Genomic DNA, 12,620 nt, shown 5'->3' with positions numbered 1-12,620 from the left:
TCAGTCCGACACCTACTACTTTTAACGGCACATGCACCAACACACGCGGTGCCGGGAACAGGCTAAACTAGTTAGCACTGAGTTAATCAAAACAAGCCTCCCTCCAACCAACAGTAGCTTTCCTTCCAACTACTTATTTTTTTCTTCTAAAACTTCTCCTCAATAAGGCCCAATCTTTTTTGTTAATTTCTTATGATTCATAGGTATACCTAGATACCTAAAAGGAAGGCCACCTAACTTGCATCCAAACAATTGTGTATACTGTTGTTCACAATCCTTAGCTGGTCCATAACAAAACAACTCACTTTTGTGAAAAATAATTTTCAGCCTCTATAATTGCTCAAAGGTACTAAGTACTAGCTTAAGATCTTTGGCTTTGATCGTGTCATGATCTAAAAACATAATAGTGTCATGCTTATACTGAGGATAGATAGACCATCCTCTGCCAGGTGAGGGACAACACCTCTGAATTCCCATTAGACTTAGCTCGAAAAATCAAGGTTGCTAGCATATCTGCAACTAGATTAAATAAGATAGGAGACAAAGGATCACCCTGTCTTAGTCCTTTCTTAGTTTGGAAGAAATTTCCTACATCATCGCTGACTTTAACACTAACACTGCCTCCCCTCACAATTGGATCAATCCATTTGCACCACCTTTGCTAAAAACCTTTCATTCTTAAAGTCTGCTGTAAAAAAGGACCATTTCACCTTGTCATAAGCTTCCTCAAAGTCTAGCTTTAAGATTACCCCGTCTAACTTTTTCCTATGCATTTCATGTATGGATTCATGCAAAATGACTACCACTTCCAAAATATTCCTACCTTTTCATAAATGCTGACTATGATGGTTGAATCACCTTTTGAGTCACTTGGGCAATACGATCGGTCATCACATGAAAATCTTGAAGCTGGCATTTTTAACAAACAAATAGGTCGGAATTGTTGGATCTATGTAGCTTCCTTTTGCTTTGGTAATAATGTAATTATACCAAAGTTAAGGCTAAATAGGGGAAGGTTACCTTTGTGAAATTCATTAAAGAGAGGCATGAGATCGTTTTTTTATTAAATCCCAAAAAACTTCGTAAAACTCGGCTGGGAACCCATCAGGCTCTGAAGCCTTATTATGCTCCATTTGAAATATAGCCTTTCTAACCTCCTTTTCTGAAAATTCCGTCGTTAAGACGTCATTTTTCTAACTGTGAACCCTGTGCAATGCTATATGTGAAGGACTCTATCATAGAAAATTTATTACTATCCAATTCTCCAAAGAGACCTTTATAGTAATTGGTGATGAATTTTTTAAGATTTTCATCACCCGTGATTGTACCTCCCTCTTGCTCCAAATGGAAAATCCTTGTTTTCCTATGTTTTCCATTGGCCACTAAATGAAAATACTTTGTATTGCAATCACCAGACAACAACTTAGTTGTCTTGGCTCATTGATACCATTTGATCTCCTCTTCCCATAGCAGGAGTACAAGTCTCTCTTTATAGTAATTTTTAAGATCAATTTCCCTACTACTAAGACCATGTAACTCTGCTTTTTTATCTAATTCATCAGCTTTTCTAATCAACTCTGCTTTTTCTTTCTTGTACTTGCCACTTACATTCTTGGCTCAACCCCTTAGGAAATGCCGAAGCCTTTGGATTTTATGTTGCCATTTCTGTAGCGGAGTTTTTGCCTCCCAACTCCTTTTCTCCAAACATGAACAAACAACTCATAAAAATCACCCCTTAGCAACCAATGTATTTCGAATTTAAACCCTGGTTGCTTGTTTGCATGAGTGCCATTACCAGTATCTAAAAGTAACGGAGTATGATCTGATATTTCCCTTGTCAACGCTTGTACCATCACAAGTGAAAATTTAGACTCCCATTCCGTACTCACTAAGATCCAGTCAAGCCTTTCATAAGTTGGTGTTTCTCTGGTATTGATCCAAGTAAATTTTCTGTTTGGGAGATCAAGTTTGATAGCATTAAATAGGAAGGGCCACCCATCCTCGTAGCGGTCATGTTCTTTTCTTGTGGGTTTCTAATAATATTACACGACTGCCTAGGATTAGAAGAACATATATACAAAAAGTGTCTGTGTATCTGCATGCTTACGACAATAGTATTTTTTGGACACATTCTATGGTCATATATAGGAGATATATGACCTACACTACCTAGTGGACACATACTTGTCAAGTGTGTTGTCTTTTTCCCCTCTACCCAAAGGCACCATACTCTGAATTCTAGGTAGTGTGTCCACTAGTGTTGCCCTATTTTGGTGCCTTTGGGTAGAGGGGAAAAAGACAACACACTTGACAAGTATGTGTCCACTAGTGTTGACCTCAAATGTCAGGTATCGGTTCAAACCCACATTCACTTTAGGCATGTTCAACAAGTCTTCTATTTCCTAATCTTGTGAAAAAATAAACTTCATAAGGTTATCCCCCAAAAAGAGATTATTAGTGTTCAAATTACGGTTATTGAGTAGATCGCTTCGATGAAATCTCGCTTTCATCATTACATTTGTGCTGAAACTTTCCTTAAGGATAGAACTCCATACATGTGCTCGGACCATACTGAATGAATCTGTGTTATTAAAGCATAGAATCGGTGATGAGCACTTAAAAAAACATGAATAAGTGCAATCTCATGTTTGTAATATTTTGAATTTCCTATGAAATTTTAAGAATGACGTCATTACCTAAATTCTACTTTTCAATGTTATTACATACACCAATTCTCAAATTTATTTGAATACTAATATAAATCCAAGTCTCAAGTGTATTACAAATGCATCACATGATTGATTTTGGAATATTTGTAATTAACATCTACAATACTAAATAAATACACTATGAAGATATATTTCATGGTAGATTTTAATGGAGCTAATTTGATGTTGTAGATGTTTGTGCATTTTGTCTATAAATTAGTCAAAGCTAGAAAAGTTTGATTTATGACAAAACTGAAACACATTACATTTTAGAATAGAGGGAGTACCTTACATGTAAACATACTAATGCAATCTAGAATACATTGTATACATACACACATCTTCTATGTGGCATAATCATATGTGAGGGAACAAAATATACCAGCATTCCTCACAGAAAATAGATGGTTACTATAGATGTTTCCAACATCCAAGCAAACACTAAGTTATTGAGCCATACTAGATGATGATGCAAATTCTTGCTCCAAGCTATAGTACCCATACATCATTGGAATTGTTAAATGTGTGTCATTGACAAGGACATCAATATATTCATGTGGGTGTTGAGCTTCTAAGAATAACAAAGGTTCTATTTCTCCATCCTTTTGAATTAAAAGGTGTGTTTTGTTCTTTAGCCTCTTCGATCTTAGAAATTGCAATCTCATATCTACTTCTTTCATACTTGGTCTATGTCCTCCTTTGGATCTTAAACATGCTTCTGTAAGTGCGGCAATATCACTAATCTCTTCTTGGTTTGCCTCTTCCACAACTTGACAATCCACTATTTCCATGAGAGCACCTTCCTGAAGTCCTTCAATGAAGTAACGAGATAAGCTTTGTTTTGCACCCAAGTCATTGATAAAAATTGGCTTCTTTCTTGTCAAAAGTTCCATAAGTATCACTCCGAAACTATACACATCACTCTTCTCAGTTAGTTGACCAGTATGATAATACTCTGGATCCAAGTAACCCAATGTTCCTTGGATATTTGTCACCACATGAGTCTCATCAAGTGAAAGAGATCTTGAAGCACCAAAATCAGAAACTTTTACCGTGAAGTTGTCATCCAAGAGTATATTGGAAGACTTCACATCTCTATGAAAAATGGGTATTGAAGCAGCTGAGTGTAGATATGCAAGTGCTCCAGCCGCTTCCATTGCAATCCTAATGCGATCATCCCAAGATAGCAAGCATGTTGTCGCAATATTTTCATGAAGAAGACCGTGTAGAGTGCCATTTGATATGAACTCATAGACTAGCATGGGTACCTCATCTTCTAGGCAACAACCAAAAAGTTTCACAACATTGCGGTGAATGATTTGAGACAAAATAACAACCTCATTGATAAACTGGTCTATCTCTATTTGCTCCACTATTTTGGATTTTTTTATGGCCACAACACGCTGATCTGACAGAATCCCTTTATAAACTGTGCCATGACCTCCATGACCTAGAACACGAGTAGCGTCAAAGTTTTTGGTTGCCTCCTCTAGTTCATCCAAGGTGAATATCTTTGTGCTATTTGCAGTGCTTTCATTTGATATTAATTGCTCCAAGAGTAGACCTTGATTTTTCTTGAAGTATGCTCTTCTGATTCTCCTTTTTATATCTTGTTTCCACTTACCGACTAGTAGAATCACACATATTGCAAAACATATGGAGCCAAGTCCACAAGCAAGCCCAATTGCAATCCCTACATCCGTGAAATGTGAACATGAATATTTTGTGTAATCAATTTTGATGGATAAATACATGACTCACCGAGAATTAGATTACGCTGTTTAGCTGACATGACACATTTGTTCTTTTTTGGATCATACACTTTTCCATGAGAGCAACCTGTACAATTGAAGTCTTCATCAAAATTGTGGTATATTCCATTGCTTTTTTGGAATAGATCACTCATCAATATTTGTGTTAGTAAGATGGATATATGTTGGTGGGCAAGTAAAGTATGCATGGATTTATTGTTGTTTCTCAAAAAAGAATGTATATATGTTGGTGGTGCAAGTAAAGAATGCATGCATTTATTGTTGTTTCTCAAAAAAGTAATGTGATGTGTGTGATTATGTAGAACCATTGGTAGTGCATGTAGTTGTATGACCTTGTAAAGACATGTAGAAGTATAGAATTGTAAGTTACATAGTAAGATGCATCATGTAGTATTTTGTTGCATTCCAAAGTTACAAAAATCATAGTATTACTAATTGGATACTCTTTTTTAGAATTATATACTGATCCTCATAGACATGGTAGAAAAAAAGATAAAGTGTAGAAAACCAAAAACATTTGGCCATCAATTAGGGTATGCACAATATCTTGAGAACAATAGCTAGTGTATCTATCCTATTTTAAAATAAAATCACCCCTTTTATGTATCGTTAGGAAAATAGTCTAAAGTAATCACCCTACAAGCCTATATCTAAGTTACCCTCTTCTGCCTGAAATATAATCTAAAGTAACCTCTAAATTTTCATACAACTTACCCACATCAACCATTTTGTAAGATATAATAAATTAAGCTCCTCAAATTTGCATCTAAATTAAATACATGTGCTATCATATAAAATAAAATAAAATTATCCCTTAAATCTACATATAAATTACTTAAATATGATAATTCCTAAAAAAGGATACCATAAAGTACCGAAATACGCTTCTAAAATACCCATTTTGAGAATTATTAGTATATATAAAAATACTACTCAAAATATCCAGAGATCCATATAGACATGCATAAGTATAAGTATAAATTTCTACAATTTATCGATGTTTCTTTAACAAATCACATAAGAACAATGATACTAACAATGAAACCTGAATTATATTAATAATCCATGAAAATGAATTGTGTGAGTTGCTACATATGTTAGATAATTTGTACATCTTAACTAAAATATTATAACATACACATAATTCTTTGATAGAGTAAAATTGAACATCTTAAGCATTGAGGCACCGACTGAACAAATGCAAACGCTAGTGTAGAAACTAAGAGGATCTCTTGCATGCCCTCTAAACCCATTCCTACCCTAAATGTGAGGGGGCCCCTACTCAAACCCTCAAATGTGAGCCCCTCTCCCCCCCTAAAAAACCCTCTTCCCACCCCTTATATCAGGGATCAAGTAGGTTCCCCATGTGCAAGCATCATGTACCCTGTCATGATCATGTATGGTTTTGCTGATTTAGATGACAACACAAAGCACTATGACTAACATGTATATTAAGATATGTTATAAGTGTTCTACTAGGTCCTAGTGATGCAAAAGAAGTGATTGTGAAGACTAGTAAAGAAATAGAGCCAAAACATGCAAGTGTTCATAATAAGTTGCACATGCAGATGGTCCTACGGCCATGAAGTTGAACGCATTGGACAATCAGTAGATCATCTAGCTGCATCCAATGGAGAAGCCACTATGCATGTCATTGGATTTTTTGTCAGTGGAGAAAAATAATGTGCTAGACAATCTACAGTGCCAATGACATGTGAATATTCCACACTGGATGATATCATCCGCCAAATAATCAATACAAGGTGGTGAATCATCTGGGGTGCAACATTAAGTGTGAGAACTATTCCATTGAAGGCACCATACATCCACTAGCATGAATAGTGTCATCAACGGATCGTCCGGTAACCAATAAGCATGCCATCGTGTGGTTCAACACACCAAATGGTTTAGCCAAACAGTAACAATGGCCACAAAGAGATCATCTGATCATGCGACTAGTTGTGGTGGTTGGGCTATATATATGGACTCCCATGGCTAGCTTGCCTGTAGTTGTTGGAGCGTCCCAAGGCTACTGAAAGATAGGGCAAACTATCCTACACTCCCTGCACCTCGCAAGTGCATATATATCACATCCAACGCTAGGATAGACCTCTTGTTCATCTTTGTGAGGGTTAGGCCTTAGAGCTTGAGAGCTTTGAGAGAATGGCCTATTGTGCCCTTGTAATCTTGGTGAGCTAGATCACTTGAGGTTTTGGTGAACAATCTTCCAATGACGTCAACCCTTTGAGCTTGGTGTGGATAGCTTGGTGTGAGGAGAACAAGGAGATTCCTTCCTTGGTGGAGGATCTCCATAGTGATGATGCTTGGTGAACGATGATAAGTTAGGCAACAAGTGGTTAGCCTTCTTGTCTTACAACACTTGCCTTGGTTGATGATTGTAAGGAAAATGGACCCTTGGCCCATTTAGTTTGGATTTTGGTGTTTGATGATCAATAAGACCAAATTGGACTAATGTATTTGCAAGTGTTTGTTTTGTAGTCCAATAGGGTGCAAGAGTGTTTTGGATTTAGGCAACGATGGGATCTGGATGATCAACACCTCAAGCAAGACATTTGAAGCTACTAAGAAGACCTATAAGATCATGCATAAGTCCAAGACACAAGATGGAACCAAGTCTGGTGCAAAGATCTCAAAGAAACAAGTGAAACATGGGTTTTGGGTGAACGGACGCTGCACTGGACGCCCTGACCGGACACGTCCAGTGCTAAACCCTAGTGTGGGTACGCTGCCTGTGTGACCGGACACTGAGTGCACAACTAACAGGACATGACGGTGTCACTGTTCGACAACTTAGCACTCACCGGTCGCATGGACCAGACGCGGGGACTGCCGAGTCCGGTGGCTATGTAGAGAGGTTCCAGACGGGCGCTACACCGACCGGACACATCCGGTGGCTATGATCGGACGCCAGCAGCGTCCAATCAGTTCAACGCGCCAACGGCCGAGTAACTATTGAAGGTGACCGAACGGATCCGATGCGAACGACAGTCGCGTTCGGTGCTAGCCAGGAAGCAGAGACTTGGCTTCAATGGCTACTTTCTCCATCAGGCTTATAAATAGACCCCCCCAACCAGTCATTTGAGGCATGGAAGAGTGAGGAAACATACCAAGGGTGTTGAGACACCATTTTAGAGCTCTCCACTTGCTAAGTGCTTAGTGATACATTCGGTGATTAGCGTAGGTGCTTTGCAAAGTGCTTAGGTTAGTTAGACCACTGCTTATGCGCTTGCTCTAGGTTTAGGCCTAGTGTTTAGTGAGGTTTGCATACCTCTTACCACTCGGTGCTTGCGTGCACCATTGTTGTACACCAGAGGGGCTTGTAGTCTTGCGAGATCACACCAACCGCGTTTGTGGTGTGGCCGCCACCATGTGCGGAGGGAACAAGGCCCGTGGCATTTCGGCCGGAAGCTTGATAGTGAAGATGGCAGGGAGCATCTGGGAGAGGCTTGCCAGAAGGCACATTGGAGACCCACTTGCGCATGGGGAAGGCTCAAGGCTATCCATGGAGTTACCCAACCAAGAGCTTGGCCCTTGCGAGGGATTTCTTGCGAGGGGCTCCAACAAGGACTAGGGGGAAGCTTGCGCGCTTCTCAATACCTCGGTAAAAATACTGGAGTCATCGATGGAAGTTTGCATATCTCTACCCTACTCTTTAGCTTCCGCATTTACATTGTATACATAACTTGTTTTGCGGTAGAGATAGCAACACTAGCAAAACCATAGTTGCACATCTAGATAGTTTATCTTTTGCATAGGTTTTGCTAAAGTTAGAAAAAGAGGCCATAGATTGGAGTTAGAGTTTTAAGTTACCTAATTCACCCCCCCTCTCTTAGGCATCACGGTCCTTTCAATTGGTATCAGAGCCGGTTGGCTCATCTTTGGGCCTTTGGCTTTACCGCCATTGAGCCGACGTTATTTAGAGTGGGAAGGATGGATACCTCTAGGCCTCCGCACTTTGACGGCACTAACTTTCCTTATTATAGTGCTAGAATGGCTTGCTACCTAGAAGCGGTTGATCTAGGTGTTTGGAGAGTCACTCGCGGCAGGATGAAACCCCTTAAGAATCCCGAGAAACCAACCGCGAGTGATGAAAAAGAGATTCATTTTAATGCTAGAGCTAAAAATTGCTTATATGAATCTTTTAGCTTGGATGTTTTTAACCAAGTATCCACTTTACAAACGGCACATGAAATTTGGTTAAAACTATATGAGCTCCATGACGCCCCAAGTAATGTCCATGAGCAAAAATATTGCCTAGCTAAAACAACCTATGATTCCTTCAAAATGAATGAAAATGAGCTTGTAAAGGACATGTATTCTCGTTTGAATCTAATTGTCAATGAGCTCAATTCCATAGGGTTGACAAAGCTAGGTGATGCGGATATTGTGAGGAAGATCATCTCCGTGCTACCACATTCAAGATATGCAAGCATCGTCACCATCCTCCATAACTTGGTGGACTTTAGCAAAATGACCCTGGCCATTCTTATTGGCAAGCTAGTGGCATATGAGATGTCACGCAAGATGGGTCAAGAAGAAGCCACTTCATCAAGCAAAGCCACCGCTCTCACATGTGACGAGCGAAAGAAGATGAAGGGCAAGAAAGTTGAGTCAAGCTCAAGCTCAAGCTCCTCAAGTGAAGATGAAGAAGAAGATGAGGATGATGATGAATCAAGTGATGATGATCAAGCCTCCACCTCCTCCAACTCCTCATTGGATGATGAAGAAACAATTAAGCTTATACAAGGAGTAAAGAGGATGATCCGCAAGCTCAATGTCAAGGGTGTGCAAATCCAAATTGAAGATTGCATCTTCACTAATCAAAGAAGAGAGCAAAGAAAGAAAGGATGCTATGGATGTGGCAAGAGAGGGCACTTTGTTGAAGATTGTCCAACCAACAAGCCCACACCCAAGGACAAAAAGAAGGTAAAGCGCCAAGCCCTCACTTCAATCAAGTCTTGGGATGATTCATCAAGTGAAAATGAAGCCCAACACAAGAGGCATGGCTACAAGCAATCATCATCAAGCACTTCACGTGTGTGCCTTATGGCACGAGGTAACAAAAGTTCTAGCTCAAGTGATAGTGATAGCGATGATGAGCTACCTTCTTATGATCAACTTGTGCAAGATAATCTTAAATATGCTAAAGCTTGCACTAGCCAACAAAAGAAAATAAATGATTTAAAAGCAAAGGTAGATAGCTCACAACAAGCTTATAAAGTTTTGCTTGAACAATATGAAACTTTTGCTAATCTTAATGTTGAGCTATCCACTAAAATTGAGCAATTAGAGGCTAGTGCAAACACAAAAGAATGCACATTCAATGATGAGCAACTAGTAAAGAAAAATGAGAAATTAAAAGAAAAGTTAGCTAGCACACAAGATGCTTACAAAAGTGTGCTTGCTAAAATGGAAATTATGTGCAAACATTGTGATGAGCTAATAACTAAAGTTGCTAATCTTGAAGCTGTCGGTACAACCCCCGCTAAGGCACCTAAAAATAAAAGTTCAATCTTTGATATGCCTAAAAAGGATGCCTCTACTTCTTGCATTGATTTATTGGACTCACCCCTTTGCAACCAAGTTCGTTTTGAGAATGTGTTTGTAGAAACATATACACAAGAGGTTGCAATGGAGAATGAGCAACTAAAGCAAGAAGTAGCTCGCCTCACCAAGGACTTGACTCAAGTGCAAGGCAAGACAAAGCAAGCCCAACCTCATCAAGATAACACCATCAAGGGAGTGAAGAAGCTTGATGAGGGAAAAACCGTGGTTTGCTACGTGTGCCACAAGAAAGGCCACAAGTCCTATGAGTGCAAGGTGAAGAATGGGGGACAAGGCTTGTTGCTCATCCTACGTGTGCCACAAGAAAGGCCAAAAGTCCTATTTGTCCAAAAGAGGTTTGTTGACCATGACAAGGCATGTTGACCAGGAGCATATCCTTTTTGGAGCTCCAATGTGGGCTATGGATTGCATTTTGGGAACTAATACCATGAGATAAATCTTTGTCTCTAGGAGTTTGCTCTCTCATGACTTGCTCTTTACCTTACACATTTGAGCTTCTGCATTGTGCTTGATTTTTGTGACCTATAGCTTTCCTAGATTAGCATAGGCTAGTTGGTAGGATTAGCTATAGGATGCAAAACTCGTTGTGGGTTGGCTAACGTAGAGCACACTAGAAAAACCTAAGGTGTTTTATGTTTTTTCTAGTGTAGATCAAGCTCAGCCTAGGTTTAAGTTTTTAGAGACCTAACTCGTCCTCCTATTGGGTATAGGACTCATGTGTGCAAACAATACCTAATTCACCTGACAATAGCGCCAGGCCACTAGAAAACAAGGGAAATGTCGATGTTTCATCACCTATAGCTTGCCACGGGGGTACCCGAGGCAGTATGTTCGGACTTCGGCATATGCTGAACTCGATGGTTAACGCAAGAGACAGTCGATTTATCCTGGTTCAGGCCCTCGATCGTAGATCGAGTAATAACCTTACGTCTAGTCGGCGTTAGCCTTTGCGTTGGATTGATTGTGATCTATTGTGTTGTTTTTCCTTAGGAGCCCTGCCCTCCTTTATATAGTCAGGAGGCCAGAGTCCTAGTCGGTTTACAATGAGATTTCCTAATAGGATTACTTAATAGTTCTACTACTAAGATTACATGGGAAGAATCCTAGTTGGACTAGATCTTCTCTCTCCCTTGCGGGGTATCCTGTGGGTCCCGCATCGACAAGCCCCCGAGCACTTCATGGTTGAGCTCTGAAAGTCTCGCTTTGCTCCTTCAAGTCTTGTTGAGTAGGAACAAAATGTCATCCGAGTGCTTTCTGGAGTGAAACCTTGTAGCGCTTCTTGGGATCTTTGGGTGGTGAGTGCTTTTTGAAGAAAAAGTGCATCCATCTGGTTGTAGCCCCCGAGCCTCTTGCTATTTGGAACAAGGAGCTGGAGGATCTTGTCTTGAAGTTGCTCTGATTGTTCGTTGAAATTTTATCAAAAAGAACTCGAACATGGCTCGTTCCGGGTTCTTTTTGTTGTAATGTGTTGAAGTGGTTTGCGTTGAGGAAGTCTTTTGGTGACGTGCGCTTTCTCGAAGAAAAAGTGCACTCGCTGAGTGTAGCCCCCGAGCCTCTTGCTATTTGGAACAAAAAGTTGGAGGGTCTTGATCCTTTATGTTGTTTGAAAATTTGTGTTCTGAAGTAGTCCCCGAGACTTGGATTATGTCATCATCCGAGTTGTTTTGCGGCATCTTTCCGAAGCAGTCCTTTAGTCTTGGATTAAACCATCATCCGAGTAGTTTCGCGGTATGCAGCTTCCGAGCTTATGTCCGGGTCCTTTTTGGGTGGAAAAATTGCACTCACTGAGTGTAGCCCTCGAGCCTCTTGCTTTTGCTTGCAAAAGTTGGAGGGTCCAGATTCTTATCTTCAAAAAATTCTGGGCCGAGTTCTTCTCTTTAGAAAAGAAGTCGGATGAAAAGCCTTGATGTGTCGTCGGTGTAGTCTTGAGTTTCTTGTATTCTTGGTCCTTTGTATTTGGTTCCTAGCCTCCTGGAGTAGTTGAAAGCGAAGGCCGAGCTCCCTAGCTTAGTGTTGATTAAGCTATGATGCTGGCCGAGCCCCCGAGCGTATATCCGTGTTGTTTTGTTCAGGAAGAACTCGGATGCATGGTTTTGGCATATTCTTTGGTAGTCTGCTATTGTCAGATGTAGTTGTATGGTGGTGGTTGAGTGTAAATGCCTTTTGTTCACGGGTTGTACTGCGCTGGTATATTCTTCCGAATATGCCCGTCTTCGAGTACTGCTTCCTCTTGCCTAAGTCATCCATTATTGTGTCCTGTCTTTTCACTGTGTTCTTTGTTAGGCTTATTTCGTTAGTACTCCTAGTCCATGTGCGCCGCTCCTTTGGTCTATAAATACTGTCCCGGAGTGCTTGTTTTCATTCATTAGACATTCTGTTGAAACCTTCGCGGTTATGAACATGGTAGTTTGTGAAGTAGAGCAGCCCCCGGGCATATTTTGTAGTTCCTGTGTGTCTTGTCGTAGCTGGAGGAAGTCTTGTGATAGGGATTAGAGGTAGGCTAATCCCGCGACAGCATTGTGCCAGGATGTACGTGGTGGTAGTTGGAGGAAGT

General features: G+C 40.2%; 1 protein-coding gene across 1 annotated transcript; it reads right to left on the bottom strand.

The window, feature by feature from the left end:
- Window positions 1-2,990: 2,990 nt before the first annotated feature.
- Window positions 2,991-4,627, bottom strand: LOC136499008 (wall-associated receptor kinase-like 9). Its single transcript, XM_066494708.1, has one exon. It carries the CDS (start codon window positions 4,460-4,462, stop codon window positions 3,155-3,157), a length of 1,308 nt encoding a protein of 435 aa, XP_066350805.1. The 5' UTR covers window positions 4,463-4,627; the 3' UTR covers window positions 2,991-3,154.
- Window positions 4,628-12,620: the final 7,993 nt, after the last annotated feature.

This window comes from Miscanthus floridulus, chromosome 13 (genome assembly GCF_019320115.1).
Source record: "Miscanthus floridulus cultivar M001 chromosome 13, ASM1932011v1, whole genome shotgun sequence".
In the NCBI taxonomy this organism is placed as follows: domain Eukaryota; kingdom Viridiplantae; phylum Streptophyta; class Magnoliopsida; order Poales; family Poaceae; genus Miscanthus; species Miscanthus floridulus.
The sequence above is the reverse complement of the archived record's forward strand: the minus strand, read 5'-3'. Positions and strand labels throughout refer to the sequence as shown.

What these genes read in the sequence shown, in the direction of transcription:
- LOC136499008 (XM_066494708.1), bottom strand. Translation starts at nt 4,462, where the DNA reads ATGTATTTATCCATCAAAATTGATTACACAAAATATTCATGTTCACAT.